Raw genomic sequence first — 23,536 nt, 5'->3', positions numbered from 1 at the left:
ACAGATCTTGGTGAGTTCTAGACTACATCACGAGGTTCTACCTAACAAGTTCCATGAGAGCCACCAGGGCTACACAGTAAGATCCTGTCTCAAAAAAAAAAAAAAAAGTAATAAAAGTTAAACAAGGTTAAAGGGTGGGACCTGATTCTGATGCAGGGTATTTTAGTAAAACCAAACATTTGCACCAAGTTTATATGCACCAAGGATCTACGATTCCAGATATTCAGGTTCATCAAAGATCATTCTGAGACAGTAGCTCCTAGCTTGTGTATTTATACCAGTTATAATGAAAGATGCAGAATTCCATTGGCACAATCACAACAGAGTCAGGCTTCACTAATATCAAGTATTATTGCAGCAAAAACTGAGGAAAAAACCCTAGAAATTAAAGAGAAATAAGAGGGAGGTGATTTCAAGGGAGAAAAAAAGAACACAGAATTTCCTTCATTTCGGAATTTTACAGGACAGTGGCAGCAACCAGCCAATGGTGGCGATAACTTCTGTTGACATTATTTCATTCTTTGGGCTATCAAGGACCGAGTCAATGTAAGTCCTACAGCCCCTGCATCTCCCTGGCCCATCCAGGAAGATTATCATGCACTGTTCATGTGCTGCCCACCAGTTAGATGCGGCACGCCTCCCTGAGGACATCTCTGACTCCATCCTTATTAGTTATTGTCTTTGACTGTTAGCTGTTACTCACTTGAATGGTGTTAACTACCCTCTGGCCTTGCAGGTGTCTCAAGAACTGTTAACTGTACTAAGCTCTATTGCATCTCACACTTACAAGATCAGCTATAGCTTTACCAGGCAGACTGTTAACTCTGCCGCAGCCACTGGGATCTAGCAAGTCTTTCTTGGTTCTTTCATGTTAGTTCCTTATCTATTCAGTGGTCTGGAGCATCTTTCCTGAAGCACATGAAGCCTTTACCATAAGCTATTCTTATTTATGACTCAGTCTGTTACAATTAGCTGTATTAGAAGCAGGGAAATATGGAAAAATAACGGGGCCTCAATGATTTGGGAGAGCCAGTGGGTTCACCGTTACTGCCCAGAGTCTTTGTTCCTCTCTTTAAATGCTTGACTCAGCTATCTCAAGCTGAGCTGCATGTGTTTTTATACATCTCTGTCAGTGCTCTGGATTGTGCGGTTTTAAAATCTAATCTCCCTTTCAACTCCAATGTCTATCTATGTACTAAGAATTATTTATTCTAACGAGCCCATATAAAAGACACATAATCCTGGTATTTTTATTTACAAGCTGTAAGTCTAGATTGCGCAGGTTTGGGAGCTCCTCTAACTCACATCCTTTGTTTCTTGCTGTTTTTTCTGACCACATGCTCGTCCTCATGGTTTATCTCCTTTCTTGGAGGCCTCCTCCTCCCTTGGTCTCCTTTCTCCTCCTTTCCCTCTCTACAGCCCAATCACAGGCTTTAGTCCGTTGTTGATCAATTAACTTGGGGAGCCAGGATTATATAGCATTAGTTGGTGTACACGAGGATCTCTGAGTTGGAAGGCAACCAGAACTTGGGGAACCAGTGTTTTGCATTTGGATACATAGCAGCACCAGACCAACCCAACAGTCTGTTCTCATGAAAACAAATGTGAGCCACTTGCAGTTTTTAACCATGGGCCCTTTCTCCCTACCGCCTGCCTCATTTCTATAGGAAGAGTGTCCTTAGAATGAAACAAGACTTAATTTTCTGTTTCTCTTCCTGTTTCTGTTTCTGCCTGCTGCCTTTCCCCTACCACACACACCAATCTTAAGACTGTACTATGTGAGAGATAAAAAGATAGAGTTTTCTTGTCAGACACCCTCAATCTATCTTGCAGGAGCATAGATCTTGGACCATCAACCTCCAGAGTTGTGAGGAAATAAGTTTGTGTTGTACACAACATCAAGTCTGTGTATCTTATTATAGTAACTAGGAAAACTAGAATACTATTTGCTAAATGCTCTGCTTCACAATATGGATACAGATTTGAGGAAAACAGAAGCTTTGCTGTATTGACTAATGGGGGTGATGGAAGGGAAAGAAAGGAGAGATGATCAATGCTACTAACAAAGCTGAGTAAAGAGTGTGCCGTGGACCTTGGGGAGGGGCAATTAACACTGACTGAAAATTTTGGAAATTTTTGACAAAAGAGACAACTTTTAATGTTGTTAGAAACATTTTGGGAGAGGAAGAAAGAAACTGAGTAGTTTTTAATACTTAGAAAAAAAGTAAGAAAAGGCAGGGATGTGGGCAATTGCATTTGTATTCAGGAAGTAAAAAGGCAATCCATTTGAATTAGAATATGGGAGGTAATGACAGATGCTGCAATGCATCAGAGAAAGGCTATTGAATCAACCAGCCCAGTCAGTACAGGGCATGGTCCCCAGAGCTACATGACAAATGTCATGTGCATCCATAAGCATTTTCTTAAATCACCAGTTGTTAAAAATAATGAGATAAAGACTTCAAGGGGAAATGTACTATATATAGATTAAAATACAGGAGACCTGAATTCTTATAATAAAATATAAAGTTTGATATAGATTTAAATTTTTCCAAGAACTAATAGATATCATAAGTATACCCCATTCCACACATAAGTAAAGATGCCAAGACACTATTCATTTAATGGAGATAATTTTAAGGTAGAATCTATAGGTCTGTCTGAGAAAATAAAACTTATAGTATAAACTATAAACTCCATGTTTGTTCATTAGCTTTATCTGTGTTCTGTGACATGTTTTACTGACATGGTTTGTTTGGGTGACACATAATTGCTCCATTGGAAAGATATTTAAGTAGGAGAGCCTATTTTAAGAAATCCAGTTTTAACAAATGAATGGATGGCTCATCAATAATAAAACAATACCATTTATTTTCTCCTTACTTAAATGCCTTACAGTGTTTTATTCTAAGCTGGATTCAGCAGGAACTCTACTGACAGAGAAATGGGTAGACAATACATTTTTTTAAAGTTACTAACAAATTTAAATTCTTGGAGAAATAATCTTATTCTCAAAATCTGGATGAGATATATGGCTTGGCTTCTTTCTTAGGAGTCAAAATTGTTTTACAAAAAGAAGCTTTAATAGCCTACATTTAAAGACAGTTTTGTTGTCTTAGTTTTTATTGCTCTGATAAAATATCATGACCAAAGCAGCTTATAGAAGAAATGGTTCATTTGGGCTTGCAGTTCTCAAGGGGTAAGAGTCCATCCATCCCCGCCACAGAGAACTGTCAGGCATGGCAGCTGGAGCAGAAGCTGAGAGCTCATATCTTGAATCACAAGCATAACAGAGAGAAGGGTCACTAGAAGTGATGTGAGGCTTTGGAATTCTCAAAGCCACCTCCAGTGATGTACTTACTCCAAAAATGCAACACCCCGAAACCTTCCCGAATAGCTATACCATTTGCGAACCAAGTGTTCAAATACATGAGCCTATGGGAAGACATTCTCATTTAAGAATCCATATGCTAAATGAATTAGAAGGATTCTTGGATACTGTAAGCTTGCTGTCACACACAGTAGTGCTCTTAATTGCTGCTCTATCTTATCCTCAATCAGCCTTTCCTTCTTCCTGTTAGTCCAATTCCCTTCTCATTCAACCATCGACCATTCATTGGAGCTCCAGTCAGAAATCTTGTCATTTTCATATGGGCTATCAATGAATGGACTTACAAATTGTACCAGGAATTGGGCGTCTTAGTTGGGGTTTCCATTGCTGTAAAAACATACCATGACCCAAGCAATGGCAAACATTTAATTGGGGCTGGCTTACAGTTTCAGAGGTTCATTATCATCATGGTGGGAAGCATATTTTGCAGGCATACATAGTGCTAGAGGACCCAGGTGTTCTACATCTCGATCCAAAGGCAGCCAGGACAAATCTGTTTTCTGCAAGCAGCTAAGAGGGGATTTTCTTCCACACTGGGTGGAAGTTGAGCACTAGGGGACCTCAAAACCCACCCCTACAGTGACACACAGCCTCTATCAAGGCCACATCTACTCTAACCAAGCCACACCTCCCAATAATAGTACCAATTCCTCTGAGCCAAGCATCCAAACATGTGAAACCAGAGGGGAGGAAGGAGTGTATAAACTCATTCAAACCACAACACTGGGTTACTACTACTTCAGCCCAGGAACAGGCTTCTCTCAGGTAGAGTGCTTTAATCCTCTCAATGTCTCTGTGCCTTTCCCATAAATCATTCTCCACAGGAAAAACAACCCACACATCTTTCACAACTAGATTTCTATCTCTGTAGTAAAAGTGATGGTGTGAGGTATATTTATAGTTTATAGGCTTGGCTTTATCATCCATCTATGGTTTATAGCTTTAGCTTTATCATCATATTTTACATAATAATATTCTGTGAATTTTAAGTATATCTTTTAGTATGTACTTTTGAGAGCTTACCTTTAAGTATATCTCTAGAATCAAATTACCAAGCACTAAAGCATCATGACTTCAACTTGGCATTGAGAACTGAGCCATGCAGTGACTCACCATAACTCAGTTCTTGAAGAACTAGAGACTGTTGCCTCCCCCATCATAATTTTGGCTTTTTGGATTTTTTTGGAGGGGGGATGGAATTAGCAGTTCTCACTATTAGCAAGCCTCAGATTTTATTCAGCAAGCACTTTATTAAGAGGGAATTAAAAGGTTGAAAATCAGCCAGCCAGCCAGTGTTGGCGCATGCCTTTAATCCCAGTACTTGAGAGGCAGAGGCAGGAGGGGTTCAGTGAGTTCGAAGCCAGTCAGCCTAGTCCAGTGTAAGTACCAGGACAGCCAATAGTACACTGAGAAACCCTGTCTCAAAAAAAAAAAAAAAAGCTGAAAATTATCATACGAGTGTAAAGGAAACATTAAAAGTATCGGGAGGCATAGTAGTTCATGACTATAATGGGATCCTGTGCAGCCTGAGGTGCAGTGTGAGATCCTTTCTCAAAAAAACAAAATAAAACAGCAACAACAAAAACAACAAAGGCAAACAGAACTCCATGGCATCCCCAGAAAAATCAACTGCTTTATTGCATAGATGACAAGTTTTACAAGGGTATATATAAGTTAGGTATAATTACATAAAATTGGAAGACAAGATATTTATGTCCAAATATCACCCCGCTAATGAACAGTTTCAATGTATTCAATGTGTGAAGTTAATTTTGAATGTTACTGGTATCAGCATCTGAGCCTCACAAGTCACACAGAAAGTCAATCTTCCGATGCTCCCAGCACTTCAGAAGCTGATCGCAGGAGCACCATGATGTGATTTTTTTTTTCTATAAACACAACTGGAATACTAGTGACTGTGCTTTATAAATGCTGTTTAAGGCAATCATCATAGGAAATGCTATCAAGATTCATAATTGCACAGACCTGTAAGGTCTTACAATGCTGGTCACAAGTTGCACTGCTGTCATAACTCACAAAATAATAATGGTAATATTTCAGGAACTGCTTGCTGTCTTTGGTGGCAAATTGCTGAACTAAGGCATATAAACTCTTTGGCTGCAGATCTGCAACACCGTAGGCCTGAGTCAAGACATACTCCAATGTCCAGTTGGATTCTCCTTTTAGATTGGCTTCTGTCAAGTTCAAGTAATACTGCAGCATGTCCTATATTAAAGACAGTAAGAGACCCAGTTCACTTTACAACACAGAGACTGTGGCGCCTTATAAAAAGGTCTTATTAAGCTTTCTGCAACATTCTAACATAAAGTGCTTTAGACTTTAAAAATAGTCAAAGAATATAATAGTACATCATCCCTATATACAGTGAGATGTACAAAACAAAGCATCTTCAATTCCCACAGGTTAAGACAACCGGTAACAAGCGATAGAAACCAGTGGCATGCTGGAGGCAGCTGAGCCCAGCTCAGGAATGCTCATATATGAATGAAAACTTAAAGACATGTGTATACATATGTAGGATCAACTGAGACTGCTCCATATATGCTGCAAGTCAGTTGATGTCAATTTGGTAGCTTGAGATTGTGATACTAATACGTGCATTTTCTATCTTGAAACAAGGAAGCAGTACAGCTACACAGAAACTGTTTGCTCCAGTGAACCAGTTGTTAAATATTTGTTAGCACTTGTGTGTATATAAATACTATCATATACAGAGCACCCATATATATATATATACACATATATATACATATATATATATATATATATACATACATACATATACATATATGAGAGTATATGTGTAGACTTGTGAAGTTCAAGTCACTAACCAGGCAATGATATCAATTATAAAACAATTCATTTGAACTAGTCTTCGTGGACATTTAATTTCATTTTATGGATAAAGTTCAATTATCTCCTGCCTCCTCTTCTTGGTATGCAGAAGAATAATGAGATGTCTTATGAAAAATAAATTAGAAATACAATTACATCAACAGCTACATTAAGTGAAATAGAATATCTTCAAACTATATCTGTAGACAGGAGCAGCTACCCAATTGAGGTAGCCACAATATGGTCAGCCCTTTGAGATCAAATTGTTCTGAAGTATAGAGCCACATAAGTGCACCAGAGAATTTTTGAGACAAAAGCAAAGTTTAATTTGAGTTTTTCCTTAAACAAACAAACAAACAAACAAACAAACCTTAACTTGTATTGAGCACTTAATATGAGCTAAGCATTATTCTAAATGCTTTATATCAATTTTGTTTTTCATGGAAGCATCTTGGGAATTCATGATTCGGTCATATTTGTGTCCATTTGGCACACATAGGTATGAATAATGTATGTGTGTACAAATTCTGTCTGTTACTGTGTATGTATAGGTTCAAGTGCTGTGGATGCCAGCAGTCAATACTGGATAGCTTCCTCAATTGCTCTCTCCCTTGTTTCTTCTGAGACAGGGTTTCATCAGTGAACTTGGACCCCCCCCCCTCAGCTAGAATGGGTGGTACCAAGCTCTTAGGAGCCCCTCATCTTAATGCCACTGCCTTAGGGAATCAGATGTGCACAGCCATGACTGGCATTTTATGTGACTACTGGGTTTCAGAACTTAGGTCCTTATACAGCAAATGCACTATTCACTGAGATATCCCCTGAGCCCCTTCAGTCATATCCTAATTCCCATGTTAAAGAAGAACAAATTAAACACAGAGCAGTTTGGCAACAGCTGAAGACAGAGCATAGTTCTAGGGCCTATACTTTCCCAAATAATTACTTTTGGGAGAAGAATAGTTAATATGACTTAGGGAGGACAATGGTATTATCAAAGTCCACAGATAAGGCTTCATCCAGTGAAAGCTTTGAAAACATGGCAAGATCAGGGCTTGGGCTGTATGTCCATTGTTAAAGTGCCTGCCTGCCTTGCATACACAAGATCCTGAGCTCAGTCCCTGGCATCCCATAAACCCGGGTATAATGATGTGCACCTATGATGCCAGCACCTGGTGGGGAAAGGCAAGAGGATCAGAAGTCTTAAGAATACAGCACATTTTAGGCCAGTCTGCACTACAGGAGACCCAGTCTTAAAACAAACGAATAAAAAAGGTCAGAAAGCCCTTAAAGAGATAGTAACATGTCACAAACAAACTTTACCTACCATCCCATCAGAATGTCAACAGATACTCACCTTTAGCATCAAGTGCATCTCTCGTGGCTTTCTGAGAAACATTCTACTGCATGAATGAAAACTTAAAGACATGTATATACAGATGTAGGATCAACTGAAACTGCTCCAACTTACCAGCAATGTGTAATCACCAGGCTTGTACTGAAATAGGCGGACACCGGGATTGTTGGTCTCCTTTTGTAAAACTCCTTTCACTGGTGTAACAGCAGGTGCCACAAACACAGAATTTAGTGGATTCCCTAAACAACAACATCAACAATTTAACCTTAAACATATAAACAGCTTAGGTTAAAAGATCAATAGACAAATATTATGGTCACTGATTAATCATGCCTCAAAGCAATTATGTTACTTTTGAGAAAATAAGGGTATTCAATACCAAAATCAAAGAGTTGCTACTGATTTTGTTATACAGATTAATGTTTTGTTTTTTTAATGACTAACCAATATATTTGGTTTAAAGCTTCAAGAAATTTCTTTTTTTTTTAATATTTTTATTAGGTATTTTCCTCATTTACATTTCCAATGCTATCCCAAAAGTCCCCCATACCCTCCCCCCCACTTCCCTACCCACCCACTCCCACTTTTTGGCCCTGGTGTTCCCCTGTACTGGGGCATATAAAGTTTGCAAGTCCAATGGGCCTCTCTTTCCAGTGATGGCTGACTAGGCCATCTTTTGATACATATACAGCTAGAGTCAAGAGCTCAGGGATACTGGTTAGTTCATAATGTTGTTCCACCTATAGGGTTGCAGATCCCTTTAGCTCCTTGGGTCCTTTCTCTAGCTCCTCCATTGGGGGCCCTGTGTTCCATCCAATAGCTGACTGTGAGCATCCACTTCTGTGTTTGCTAGGCCCCGGCATAGTCTCACAAGAGACAGCTATATCTGGGTCCTTTCAGCAAAATCTTGCTAGTGTATGCAATGGTGTCAGGGTTTGGAAGCTGATTTCCTCTCGTCACAGCTCCAAACTTTGTCTCTGTAACTCCTTCCATGGGTGTTTTGTTCCCAATTCTAAGAAGGGGCAAAGTGTCCACACTTTGGTCTTTGTTCTTCTTGAGTTTCATGCGTTTAGCAAATTGTATCTTATATCTTGGGTATCCTAAGTTTCTGGGCTAATATCCACTTATCAGTGAGTACATATTGTGTGAGTTCCTTTGTGATTGTGTTACCTCACTCAGGATGATGCCCTCCAGGTCCATCCATTTTGCTAGGAATTTCATAAATTCATTCTTTTTAATAGCTGAGTAGTACTCCATTGTGTAAATGTACAGATTAATGTTTTTATGGTTATATAAATTTTTTATAAATCCTAACAATGACTAAGAGTTATATAGAAAAATTATTGACTTGGTATTTGAAAGTCACTTTTTAACACATCAGATAAGTAGATAGAGAATAGATGACAGATAGGTTATAGGTAGATTAGATACTTGATGATAGATGGTAGATACATAACCAATAAGTGAAAGAGAAATCATTGAAACATATGACAAAAGACAGACAGATGACTGACTTATAGACAAATAGACAGTAGTGGTGAAAAGGAAATAATAGAAAGGACAGATGATAATAAAGAGAAACAGGAAGATCTTGAAAAAGAATGTTTAGATAGAAGATGAGAACAGTAAGATCGTGATGAATGTTCAATGCAGATGAAGAAAGAACCAAGATTTGTTGACCATACTCTCAACTTTTATATATATTTAAAACTTTTTCACAAAAAGCAAGTCTACTATAACTTACATACACACACACACAAAAGCAAAAAACAAACCTGACTTGTTTTTCAGCCTTATTTAAAGCAATCTTTCAGCCCGGCATGGTGGCCTGTGCCTTTAATCCCAGCACTTGGGAGGCAGAGGCAGGCGGATTTCTGAGTTCGAGGCCAGCCTGGTCTACAGAGTGAGTTCCAGGACAGCCAGGGCTACACAGAGAAACCCTGTCTCAAAAAAACCAAAAAAAAAAAAAAAAAAAAAAGCAATCTTTCACTTATTATATAATAATTTAGCTGGCACAAGCATTTAATTTGAGCATATGGAGGACAGAGGCAAATACGTGTGAATTTGAGGCCAGCCTGGTCTACACAATAGTGTAGTTATTATAGTTATAATTTGTTATAACTATAATGTAGTTATATTTATATATAATATCTATATATTATATCTATAAATATATATTTACATAACACATAAATATACTATATAGCTTATGCTCCAGAGATGGGAACTGAGATCTGCATACAGGCCATATTCCTTACCGTTTTTATCTGAAAGGACCATAAGGCTGTCTCTGTGGGTGTGGCCATAGAACTGTCCCGCAATGACGGAGCTGTATCTTCTGAAAATATCAAGCAGTTTCTCATTATAGTACTGCCTTATCGCTGGGGTGTCAGTTGCATAAGGGAGGTAGCCCACTGGAACATGCGCTATGATGTATACCTGAGAAAGGAGACATAGGACATCTTGTTTGCACATTTATCATTACTAAATTACGGCTGGATACTCATACGTGAATATACATTAACTAAAATTGAGAGAGCAAGCATACCCCCTTTGCTTTTTCTGAGAAAAAAGAAAGAAAGAGCTTTGCCTATGTAAATTACCAAGGTCACTATCTTGACATATGGGTCATTTGTATTGTACTCTTAGATGGCAGAACAATATTGACTTTAGTCAACTTCTAAAAAAGTTTTAATTTTTACAACTTTTGTTAAGTCCTGATTCTGCCCCAAGCTAAGTAAACAAATTTGGCCTTCTGGTAGTCCAGAGCGAATTCTCTTCTATAGGATCTACCTTCTCCTTATTCCATAGAGAGCTGTTGAGTGTGCTTTCCAGCCATTCAAACTGATTTGCTGGGTCTGTCTTGTTCAGGGTCATGATATTTGGGCCATAGTACAAGTTTGTGTTTAGGCTAATGATCCTCAAGCCTGGATTACTTGCAACTTTCTGTGAGTAAAAACCACCTGTAAAAACAAATGTAAAACACACATTAGGAACACGAACATACATATATGCAGACACTTGGGAAAGTGAATTCTTAATGGTAACAGTGTAGCCTGGTGTTCTCATTGCTTGGGTAAGAATTTAAGTTAACATTAACCTGACCCATGTCAGGACCAAAATGTAAGATTATGACGTAACAAGAGTTGCATCCAATACGAATATTTGGGCAGTGGACAATGGAGCTGAATATTTAAAAGTAATAATTTATATTAAATAAAACTACAACTGTGTAGTGGGTTGGTCTGGTGCTGCTATGTATTCAAATACTAAATACTGTATCCCAAGACCTGGTTGCTCCAAGACAAGTAGATCCTCACAGACATAAGCTATTGTTGTGCAAACCTTGCTCCTCATGTTAATTGGCCAATAAAAGGCAAAAGCCTGTGATTGGTCAATAGAGAGAGACAGGCGGGATTTCCTGGGAAGAAGAAAGGAACTCTGGGAAGGAGAGGAAGAATTTTTTTTCTCCAGGAGTCATCACAGGTGACTACATGAGTACAGGCTTGGAAGGTATAGCTAGCCATGTCAGATGGGGATAGGGGGTCAGGTTAACTTAAGCTGAGCTAGTTGAGAGTGCCTAACAATGGCCTAAGCTTTGAAATATTAAAAGGTCTCTGTGATTATTTGGGGAACTAGTTAAAGAATAACTGCCAGCACATTAATTTCCAGCATTAACTATTATAAACATAGTATTAGTAATCATTTTTTGCACTTCTGCTATGATGTCTTGGCTTTAACAAGGGCCAGAAGCATTGTGGGTAGAAGACCATGAATCAATAGACCTTTGAAAGCAGAAACTCTTTGAATGGATCTTCTTCCCTTATGTTGTTTATCTCAGGTATTTTACCACTGTGATGAATGATTACTAAGCATGCATTACTATTACAAAAGAGAAGAATGGGCAAGCAACAAGGAAGGCTCAGACAAAAGCAAGATGGACACCCAGCAGGATAAATACTCAATCCTGACTCTTTGTCTGACACCTACTGTAGTTAGCAGTGGGATATCAGCTCCAATTGAGCAGCCCTATGGCCTTTCTGATTGCATGTCACATGGCCTCCTCCTGGCTTGCTCTGCTTGCATTTGCATCTTCCCTTGGATGATATTCCACATCCCAGCATCTTAAACTTCTCTACTCTCCATGCAGCTTCACTCTGCAGCTTCCCACGTCATCTCCTCAGGGGCTGCCCATGGGAAGGGGAAGGGAGACTCCACCCAGGGAAGGACTTGCTATGTTCTCTTCATGTTACTCTTCAAAACATCTCAAGGCACACATGAAAACCTTAGTTATTCTCACATTACCAGCTGTTCCTTTATAACATTGTGCTTTGGGGGTTAAAGGTATCTATACTTTCTTCTCAATTTAAAATCACACACTTTTATTTATATTCATATTCAAAATTCAGCCTTTTCTTCATGTGGAACATTTTGGTTGAGAATGGAACAGGAAGGCAAAGAATGCCTTTACAGAATAAACAAGTTCATGCGTGTCCTAAGGCCACATTGTGATTTACTTTCATTCATCCAAAGTGGGTGCGTGCAGAAACTATCTAGAACTGGAAGACGCAAACGAATGTAGAAGATTTAAGCCTAAACAAACAACGAAAAGGGAAGCAAAAGTGTCTCACTAACCTTTCTTTAAAGTGCTAAGAGCTTCTTCACCCAGCCAGGGTTTCCAGAGGTCAGCCACAGCACTGTAGACCTTACTGGTGACAATTGGCAGCTGGTCCTGGTCACAAAGAAGATAATCCTCAATTGAAATTCTAAAGACATTTGGATCCATTAAGGCAAATATTGCTTGAGTGCTGTCTATGTTAGTCCTCTTTAGTCATGAGGGTAAGTTTAGAATTTAATGAATTCATAGCCTAGCTGGGGGAAAAAAAGCAGACAAAAGACGACAGGCTAACTTTAGGACATGTTGCCAAATGCTACCATAGAGGCCCTGGGAGGACAAAACAAGAACATACCACGAAAGGAACGAAGGCAGCATTTAAAGTAAGAATTGAGCAATAATTTCAAGTTGACCTTAAAGCAAAATGAATGGTCGAACATAAGCACATCAGTGCAGAGGGGTGTGCTATGTGCAGACGGAAGCTCAGGCTTAGGGCCTGAGCAGTTTTTAGGTGGATGGTGAGATAAAGAATTGTATTCATAAGACAATGAAGGCAAGTTAGAGCCTGAGCAGGCAAGCCTGGGGTAGCATGCAGTAAGACTGGAGAAACTTCAGCAACTTGATATTTAATAAAGTCATTTAGAATACTATTATAAAGCTGCACAAGTCCTTCAAGACTCAGATGTACACGGGCTTGCTTTTGACTTACACCACTTTCTTCGTGGCAGGCTGAGGGGCAACAACATATTGTGAATTTTAAATAATAAAATATATAAAAATATAGGAACTGAAAAAGGCGGCTCAGCAATTAAAAATATGTATTTCAGAGGACTGACATTGATTTCCAGCAGCCATGTTGAGTGGTTTAAAACTGACTGTAACTCCAGTCCCAAAGGATCTGATGTCCTGGACCTATTTGGACATCCATATTAATTTAATGTACGTGTGCACACACTCACTCACTCACACACACACACACACAGAGAGAGAGAGAGAGAGAATCTTTTAAAATATATATATATAAATTATATAAGATTTTTCCTAAAGTAGCTCCTTACCATTTTATCATAAAGTGCCATTTTTATATTAACAAGCATTCTGAATTTTCCAACACTAAATATAGAGACTTTGTGCACCAGATTAGTTAGGAAAGCCATCCAAAAAGTTGTCAATTACGGACTCCCCCTAGCCCCCATATCTACCCACTACCACTTTAGCATCCAGTTGGCTATGCATCAGTCAGTCTTTCAGTCCTTTGACTGAGACCTGACTATCACTGAGATAAGGGACATAACCCATGAGGTTAGCAGCACCTGTCTTATCCATGTAGAAGGAACTAGAAACCCTGGTCCACACTGCTTGAACAGTAATGGGAAAGGATTTCTAGATACGTTCGTTACATGCTCCTACTGACTAGCTGAGGTGGTTGTGCATCTCTGTGCATGTGAACAGAGTAACGGTGCAGATTTAAAGGTTTTAATGGAGAAATTGTACTCTAATTTTACACTAGTGCTCTCTAAAATTGTGGCCTAGATAGCAGTCTTTAGAAGAATCTGCTCTGAAACTTCATGTGATAGTTGATATATCTAAAATTGTGAGGTAAAAGTGTATAAGGGCACACAAGAGTAGTTGGGTCTGGTAGAAAGGATGGAAATGATATAAATACACCATTCATATATGAAACAGTCAAAAACATGCTTGTGCATTAAGAACATATCAGAAGAGCATGGTGATGTAAGTCTTTAATCGTGGTGTTCTGAAGGCAGAGGCAGAAAGCAAAGTAAGTAATAGGAAAACACACAGAGACACAAGGTAGGGACTGGAAATCAAGTTCAACAGGACAGAACATGCTTAATTTATAGGAGACCAGAGTTTAGCATGTGGGAGATTCTGGAATCAATCTCCTTCAGTAAATGTAAACCCATAAGCAAGAAATAGGAAAAAAATTTAATTTGTATTCATGACACCAAATTTACCTACAGATAGGACACTTTATAGAAGTGAGTATTTATATCTTTGACTTGCTTTAAGATTTGACTTGAGAGATGAAGATAAAATAAAATGAAGCCTCAAGGAAATCCAGAAAGAATTCATCTGGGGGATGAGATAATAACCACATCATGAGGGCTTATGAGGTGCTAGGAAATACACTCCACATATTATCACTAATTTGCATAAGAACTTTGCAAGGCAAATACTGTCACTCTTGTTTATAAATGAGCGACCTACACACAAGACATATGTGAATTACCCAAGACCAAGCAAGGTCTCTGGACGGGCAAGGACTGAACTATATATTCTCATGAACAAATTTCTGTAGAAACTGATTTTTACTCGGCTGTAACAGAACCTTGTACGGTGACTGAGAACACACAGGTACCTTCACAAATGGCTTCTGTGAGTGGCTGGAGCCAGGTCACATCAGCATTGAATATTCTGGAACTAATTTTTGCCTTGACTCACATCTGAATCAGATAAGCTGGCTGGCAACACGGAGCTGCCCTTTGGTTGCTTTCACACTCTTTCTAGCTGTGTCCTTAATAACAATCTATCTTCAATCAGAAGGTGATGACTTTCGTGTGTCTAACAGGTTCTGGAAAATGTCAATAATCACCTTGCCTTGCTAAGCCTATCATGGATCTGAAAAATTAAGTAAGAAATTGAAGAAGCTTATAACAGAAAGAAAAAGGAATTAATAATTCACATGCTATGTGATTTGCTTCTAAAATGCTTTACTGGCTTAAAATGTTATGAATTTTGTTTTAAAATCTTCTGAAATCACCTAAAACCTTCTGTGATGGTTATCACAGGAATGCTTCCTTGTACGCCACCACTGTCATAACTCTGACACTGTTAATAGGGAAATCATCTCAGCACTTCTGGAAGCTGAGGTCAGTTTTACCTGTGGCCAGTAGTCATGATTGCCCAGTGCAGGGAAAACCTGGAGGTTTGGAAACAGGTTCTGGACAGTCATTGTCATGTTAGTGATCACCTTTATCACAGTGCCTGTGGAGAGTTCAGGTACTGGCACATGAGGTGGGCTATCCCTGAAAAAGAGACAGAAACGTGAAGAACAAAATCCCTAGATGTATGCATAACTTGCTGTAGCTATTGCTATAGATGTCCACTTAAAGTAACAAGTTAAAATTAGAGTCAAATAGTAGCCGATGGTGATAGCATACTCACAGTCCCAGCTGTTCAGTAGACTGAAGCAAGGGATGGTTTAAGCTTAGTACTTCAAGATCAGTTTGGACTACATAGCAAAACATAACCTCAAAAGATGGTGGGGTGGAATGAGATAAACCTCTTCTCTACATTCTATAAAAAATGGGTTGGCCAGGGAGTAGTACAAGAAATTCCAGCCTATTTCACTGCCTACTCCAAGGATCAGCAATCTAATAGATTCAAATATCAGTTTTACCAACAAGTAACTGTACATGCATGGGCAAATTGTTTAGAATCTTGATAATTCATTTCCTTAAATCTAATATGGAAAAAATGATCTAGAGATCTAAAGATTAGTATAAAGATTAATTAGTACCAATAATATTAGTTAGATATAAATTATATATAATATATAATGTAATATAATTATATATAAATTAATATAGAGATATAGAGATGAATAGATTTCAAAATAGAAATGAATCTATAAAATTAAGCTTTATAAAATGGTTATCATAGGTTAACACCCATGGTTATATTTTGTTCTTACTGATTTAATCAAAAATTGTCATATTAATCAAGATTACAAGATACTGATGCAAGTGTGTTAGTTATGGAATCATCTTTTAGTTATCACAAACATATTTATAAAGTCTATACTACAAGAAAAATCCTCACAGGATTTATAAAATTGTTTTTATCACTAATAGTGCTGACTAATGTGACCTAGCAGTGTTATACAACATTTTATTAATTCTGACAGCTTCACATATGCATATGTTTATACTCATTTCCCATTCTCCCCACTAACTCCTCCTAGATTCATACCCACCTCCCTGTCACCCCAATTTCATGTCCCTTCTTTTTCCTTTTTAACTCACTGAGTCCAATTTGTACTGCCTAGATACTCATGCATAGGGGGGCTTCCAGTGGTGAAGAAGACCAAGCATGTTTTAACATATATAATTCATAATGAAAATTAGTGCACTCATGAAGACTGTCACACTGTAGGTCAATATCACATAGTTAAGAATTTATGTGTGTACTTACCCTGTCCATATCATGAAAGATGCTTCTTGTCCTGAATTCTTAATAAAATCAAAGGCTGACAAAATAAGTTGATATGGAGAGTCACACAGGACATCTCCGAAAGGACCAGGGTTGGAGGCATTTGCACCTTTAGATGAAGCACACACCTTGGTACGGTCATCTGTAATGTGGTAAGTAGGGTCTAGATGTAAGTCAGTCACGTGCCAAAACTGCCCTGTTGGTTAGAAAAGAAATACTAATAAGTTTGTGTTTAGAGTGAGACCAAGTAATCTGTCTCCTGGCACAATTTCAGTGTTCCTTACACCACGAAGTTAAGCACAACTCTCTCCTTTGAGATGAAGTTACTTCAAATAGCAGAAGAGCATACAACTTATATGTGTGAAAACAACAAGCCCAGAGTTGATATGACTACTCCACCAAGACTATAGTAAAGACTAGGCTACACAGCGAGGGGTTTGGGGCCACCTGTCTGAAAGGCAAATGAGGTCCTTCCATATTGTGTCTCAATAGCATGTCTTCTTGCAAAATTTGAGATTTCGCAAATTATTTGCTTTACTCTTGTAGAAAAACAATGACTTAGAAATATTATCTACTTTGCTAAGACTGAACAAATGAGTAGAGCTCAGAATCAGGAAATGTTTATCTCGGTTAATTTGTATTTGCTTTCACTCAGTATTAAAAGAAAAAAAGCATAAATCCTTAATTCCCTGTGACAGACATAGTATCTCTGAGATATTCCTAAAAGCTAATTAATCAGCGCTATGACCATCATACACAAGTACTCATTGTTAATATTGAGGGAAGCAGTTCTTCAAAGAGAGCCTGCCTATTGATCTCAGGAAAAGCCAAATTTATTTGTCAGCAATTCTACTTGCAAATCATATTAAGAAATATTACTGCATTGAAGGAATTATTAGAACAAATTTTATCTTTCACAATGAGTCAGTTTTTGATGATAGGTGTGGTATTAAGAAATTTTTTATTTAAGTGTATTTATATACATTCATATATTATTTTATATATTCATATTGTATTTCACTTATATTCATAGTATGTATCATAATCATTAATTTATTATATTTATATAGTTATATTATATTATACATAATTTAATCATATCAATTATTTATACTCACATCTACATAATTACATTATATAATTAATATATAATTATATATAAATTCATATATGTGATATATAATTTATTTATATTAATTGTTATTATATATAATGAATGAATAAATGATGAAGCTGGACTCATCGTTTTGAATTTATAGTAGAGAAACTAATGCTGGGTATGTTTTGAATGAAAATGTCCCTCATAGGCTCAGGTATTTGAATATTTAGTCTCCAGTTGGTGGAGAAATCAAGGAACCTTCAGGAGGTGGAGCCTTAGTGCAAGAACTGTGTCACAGTGGGGAGGGAGGGTTGTGAAAGTGCTTAGCCTCATCCTGTCTCTGCTTTGCATTTGTGGTTGGAAGTGTGATCACTGAGCTTCCTGACACAGCCCCTGTGCCACACCCTCCTATCCTCTGGGAGTATGAGGCCAAATAAAAATAAACTGACAAACTCTTCCTTCTAGACCGTGTCTTAGTCATGGTATTTCATCACAGCAACAAAAGGTAACTAATACACCAGGTCAAGTAGGAAAGTTGGTGAGTATTTGCAGCTTATATGATATTAAGGAGACCATATGTTGAAGAGCCCTCCAGTTTCCATATATAATTTACATATAAACTCAATATCTGTGTAGCTTTCTCATATATAATTAACTTCTTTAACTCTGAGATTTGATCCCTGCTTCAATAGTCAAGTATTGTTATTTGTTATTGTTGTGTGTCTGTTTTTCTTACTTTTCTGAAAGTTTGGAAACCTTTAGGACTATAAAACTAAATTTTGGAATCACAAACGAGGAAACATATCCTATATCTTGTATTAATTACCGTACTTATTTAGTGAGTATATATTATGCATTTTTTCCAGATTGTTTTCTGTAACTGCTCTTCAAAATAGCCCGCCATATGTGCTGCCAAACCATGCTTGAGAGCTTTGAACTCACTCTGATTCTAATATAAAACATCTGAAAGATCTCAGAAGAAACACCAAGAAAGAAATAGAATGCAAACTTTTGAAATCTATGCAAAGGTGATCATACTTAATAAAATACATTGAATGTATTGATTGTTAATTTGACACAATCTAGAATCCTCTGGGAAAAGCATCTCAAAGAGGGCTTCTCTACATCAGATTGCTTTGGAGCATACCTATAAGAAACTGTAAAGTCTTGATGTGGAAAGACCCAGCCCACAATAGAGGGTTGGTGATTCTGGATTGTGTACATGTAGAGAGGACTGAACACAAGCAAGTATGCATTCTTTATTCTCTCTCTGCTATGGACTGTGAATGCAGACTAGCTGCTTTAAGTGCCTGCTCAGACTTCCCAGCTGTTGTGCCAGGAAACATTCATGAACCCCAAAAGACCACCAAGGAGCTGATTCCGATGCAATCACATTAGGGTCTCTTTATTCAAGCTCGAGCTTGGGCTCCCCACCAACTCTGACACAGCCTAGTTTTAGGCAAGTACTTTTGGGGTCAAGAAAGGGGGATATCTAGCCTGGTACACATCTGATTGGGGGCTAGTATGGCCTTTAACATAATTGGCTGGTGTTGGGAGCCAAACCATAAGCTTAATTTTTGCTTTTTTCCTGATTGGTGGTTGTTAGGAAGTGAAGTGCCAGGGACAGGCTTGTAACCTGGAGGTGTAGATTTCTTGGGGAATAACCTGGAAACTGGTATTAGGTACTGGCCTACTAGTTAAGTTGAGTTTAACCTTAGGTCAGATTCTCTGATGGAGTCTGAACCCAAAAGATTTGGTCTCTCACCAGCAATAATGGGGCAACTATTTAATTACAGCCTCAGAAATGAAATTAAAACTACAGTGAACTTGCTAAGTATCAACAATGAGTTATCGTTTTGGTGTTCATTTTTTGCCAGCACCAGCATAATTTTATAACAAGAGTTGACATGTAAAACATACCCGACATGAAATTTGGATGAAAATTGATGTAAAATTGTATATGTGGTAAACTACTCAGTACTTAAGCACTATTTGAAAATATCAGCGAAGAGTAATTTCTTTCATTTTACAAAGCAGAAAAGGCCCTAAACTTTATCTGGAGTTCAGATCCACTCTATCTAGCACCCAAAGCAGAGAAAGCAGTACGATTGGAATTTTCATGCAGTTTACCCGTCCGCAGGGCATCTCAGTTTTGTGTCAACCAGTGTTTATATTATTTTTAGACTGTCAACATACAGTAACTATACAGAAAACAGATTGGTGTCAGAATCAGACAGCCAGACTTCCAACATAAGAGATTAGCACCCAGTAATTAGTCTGTAAGATCTTGGCCTGTTTCATCTGTCATATGGGAATAGTAATGGCAGCCTTTAAGACGCCATTAAAACATCCTTTAAGCCCTCAAAAAGCATGTGACACTGAACAAGCTATGTGTTAGTTTTACTATCATTTATAAAACCTGCATCCTGATATTGAACTTTCCCTTTTGCATGTAAACCGTTCAATTTCATCCAGTACTTAAGATGTGTTTAGTACTATTTTATAAGCTTTTCATCATTATCACCCAGCAAAACAGACAGGAAAGTAGAGCACACAGAGATTAAACCCAGGTCATCTGTCATAAAGAAAAGGGCTGACACTGGTTCAGGGATCACACTTCAGAACACATGTTGCCTTTAATCACTGTACAATGCCTCTCATATACTTAGTCAAATAAGCTGCCTTGTACCAAAGTAGATAATGACATCTACATATAAGGTACATTGAGGATTAAGGTAATTGAGATCATGAATGGATTAAATTTTTCATAATCCAAATCTTGCAATGGATTTTGACCACGTCCCTATGACATAATTCAGTACTTGGTTCACAGAGCTCCAAGAACAGGAATGAGTCTGATGGAGTGGGCCCTTAACAAAGATTCTTTAATTTTACAATTCATGGCATTGAGGCAAAGGCAAATTTCAGGATAACCTCCAGATCATGTGACCAGGCAATAAAAGCTGAGCTAGAACCTGTTTCTCCAGATGCCAAGGTGCTATTTCTACCACATCACACTGCTGGATAGACAAATGAGGGGGTAATTAGATTCACTAAAGGATGGCTTTAAATGAGTCAGAACATCTGGAAGTTTTACATCCTAACTCCAATGAAATTGTACATAAAATGTGGTTGTGTGTGTCTGTATATGTGTGTCTGTGCCTATGTGTGTGCGAGTTTGTAAGGCCACCAATCCAGCCTGTGACACAGTCCATAGCACACTCAAATCTAAATTTTCTGGTTCAAAACCCAAAGTCCTTTACCAAAATTTCTTTCTTATCCTCCAGATAAACTTTTCAAAGATTTCTCAAGATATGTGTGTTACACAGTCTACATAAGTGCTCAAATTTATTTAAAGAGATACTCAAAATTTTCAGAAAAAAATTTCAGTCAATGAATGTTTAATAATTTGTCCCAGCAAACCCAATGAACCACAATTATATGGACAATTGTATGTAGTTGTTTAAGTGGGTGTTGGTTTATCTGTTTATAAAGTCAGTTGCTGTGCGCTAAGTACACCAGCAGGTGACAGCCTACTAAATCTTTTAAAAATGAAGCCAAACACACCCAGGTAAACCACCAGGGTGGTGGTCCTCTAGTCACATGGACTTGGCAAGGGGGAAAACTAAGACTGGGAACTTAAACACAGTTAGGAAACAAGCAGAGGCCAGGCTGGGTGGAAGTTGTGGAGGGAGAGAGGCCTTCTAGTCAAGCGGAAAGCAGGTAAAATAATCCATGCAATGTGAAACCAGAGTCAACAGGTCTGGTTAATCTCTCTCCCTCCCCCTTACCAAAACAGGAAGGTATCGGAAGGAGATTCACATGATCACAGGCAAAGTTTTATGACTTCTTTCAGCAATTAATTCATTAAAACCAAAGGCGAATTTACCTGTGGTGCAGCCTGAGACATTTCCAGGTCAAAATCCTGAGCAGTCACAAATTTAAAATAGCACAATTCCAGCAATATAAAAACACAAGGCAGCCACATCTGTACACATTCTGGGGGTTATTTCTGTCACAGGTGTTATTTGCCAGAGTTGACAAACCGGACATACAGCTGTGGCTTGCAAAAGCTTGACAGCTAGGTCAGGTGTCAAGGAGAAGAAGGGATTCCCTGGACCCCATTCAGGGAAGTCCTGTGCAGATCAGAGGCAGGCATGGACAGGAGGCAGACAGCAGGAGAGTTTCAGTTCTGAGCACAGGTGAAAGTCTCAAGGACAGCTCTCTCTGCAAAGCAAAACAGAACCCCCCAACTAGAGCAATTATTTTTAAACCGAGCCAGGGAGATGGGGGAGGGGAGTGTCACCTTAAATTTTAAAACCCAGAAAGCAACCTACAGTCTTACTAAACATTCAGTCTGGACAGGGATTTTCTAATTTGAGAGAGATGAAGAGTGTTAAACAGTCCCCAGGAATCCATCCCCACCGGTCTGGATCCAGTAATTTTGGAGTGGGGCTTAACTTACCGATTTTTTTTTTTTTCTCACCAAGTTTGGCAGCTGCTACTGCTGGGTGGAAGGAGACTGAGGGGGGAGAGCAGGGCAGGCCAAGATTACAGAAACAGAGTAACAGGCTCCCGGCTAAGTGGTAAACAGAACAGATCACAAACGCAAGGACCCAAGTGCACCAAGGGTTGCGGAAGGGCTCACGGGTTTTATGTTAAGAATAGAAGAGACCAGACGGAGACCTGAAGAGGCAGAAAAAGGCTCCGACGTCACTGAGCAGAACAGGACGCTCGGAATAGGACTGAAGCTACATCCAGGTGTAGCGACCCTGTAGGTCCTCCTCTGCTCTGGGCAGACTAGGTGACTCAGGGAGTGCCCACAGCCAATTCTGAGCGGCATTTCCCACCAGACAACAGCTTCAGACTTTCCTCCGCTGGGAACTAAACCACCCAGACCCGGGATGTAAACAAACGCCCAGCAGGCGGCTCGGCTCCATTCTGGCGCCCACGGGGCGCCCCCACCATGACTCAGACACAGTGACCTTGCTGTCTGGCCTTTGGCCACAGTGACCAGTGTGGCCGCGTCCTGTGCCCCGCTGCCCACGCACCGTCGCGACTTCGCCGACCCCCTCCACCGTCCCGTGCAGTCCCGATCGGTCCACTCACCCACAGCTGGGGCGCGATCCGCGGGCGCCAGGGGCACTCCGAGCCCCGGGCCGCAGAGCCAGGCAACCAGTAGGCAGCAAAGGAAGTTGCCCAGCAACGCCATGGTGGAGGCCACTGCCCCAGGACGCTAGACTCGAGCTTGGGCGCCGCTGAGACCCGCAGGCCCTAGGGGTGGAGAGGAAGCCAGAGCCTTTCCTTGTGTTGACGCCCAGCAGATCACGTGTAATATTAGATTCCCCTGAGCACGAGTTCTTCTGACCTTCTGGACTCCTTTATTTTAATACGCTTCCTTAATTTCTTAGGTCAATAGGAAACAATGTTCTTGCTCCAACCATATACCTGTTTCCTTCCCTGAACCCCAGGAGCGCCTACCTGACAGGGCCATTTAGCAGAGGTACTTGAAAAGGCAGGAGAACCCTGAATCATGGTTAAGACAAATGAGTACAAGAATGGGTTTGGATTTCCTCAATAGTTTCACTACCTGGGATTTATGACAGAAATGTAAACTCCCAAGCCTCAGGCCACCGCTGATAAATGAACAGATTAGCTGGGCTGGCCATGTGTGGCTTCATAGTACTCCAAGATAGGTAGGTGCAGTTGGCAAACTATGTCCCAGATTCACCAGGCTGAACTTTTTCCTTTCCACAACGGAGTTAAGCGCGTCCTCATGCAACCTACCTGGTAAATACAAATACTGTTGATTTTCTCTTCCAAAAGTTTTATAAGTATTGGCAAAGAAGCCAAAACCCACAGACTGTGTTTAATATGTATTCTTTGTTCTCTCTCTAGGAATTTATGAGAATGCGCTCTCTTTAAAATATAGCCAATAATTTTAATTTATAAAACGTAGGATGTCTTTGGAGAAGAGCAAACCTTTGA

General features: G+C 39.2%; 1 protein-coding gene across 1 annotated transcript; it reads right to left on the bottom strand.

Moving 5' to 3' along the window:
- Positions 1–5,006: 5,006 nt before the first annotated feature.
- Positions 5,007–22,888, bottom strand: Smpdl3a (sphingomyelin phosphodiesterase acid like 3A). Its single transcript, XM_021174195.3, has 8 exons — positions 22,658–22,888; positions 16,432–16,645; positions 15,119–15,263; positions 12,237–12,333; positions 10,395–10,564; positions 9,860–10,040; positions 7,716–7,840; positions 5,007–5,617 (listed from the first exon to the last, which is right to left on the bottom strand). Exons 1-8 carry the CDS (start codon positions 22,758–22,760, stop codon positions 5,315–5,317), a joined length of 1,338 nt encoding a protein of 445 aa, XP_021029854.1. The 5' UTR covers positions 22,761–22,888; the 3' UTR covers positions 5,007–5,314.
- Positions 22,889–23,536: the final 648 nt, after the last annotated feature.

Source organism: Mus caroli, unplaced genomic scaffold (genome assembly GCF_978045245.1).
Source record: "Mus caroli unplaced genomic scaffold, Mus_caroli_1 scaffold_9, whole genome shotgun sequence".
Classification (NCBI taxonomy): domain Eukaryota; kingdom Metazoa; phylum Chordata; class Mammalia; order Rodentia; family Muridae; genus Mus; species Mus caroli.
Note: the sequence above shows the minus strand (reverse complement) of the source record. Positions and strands in the feature narration are given on the sequence as shown.

Excerpts from the sequence above, each read along its gene's own strand:
- Smpdl3a (XM_021174195.3), bottom strand. The coding sequence starts at position 22,760 with ATGGCGTTGCTGGGCAACTTCCTTTGCTGCCTACTGGTTGCCTGGCTC. Across the intron at positions 16,646-22,657 it reads GGATCGCGCCCCAGCTGTGG|GGCAGTTTTGGCACGTGACT; the intron begins GTGAGTGGACCG and ends TCTAACCAACAG. Across the intron at positions 7,841-9,859 it reads GGTCCTTTCAGATAAAAACG|GGAATCCACTAAATTCTGTG; the intron begins GTAAGGAATATG and ends GTTGTTGTTTAG.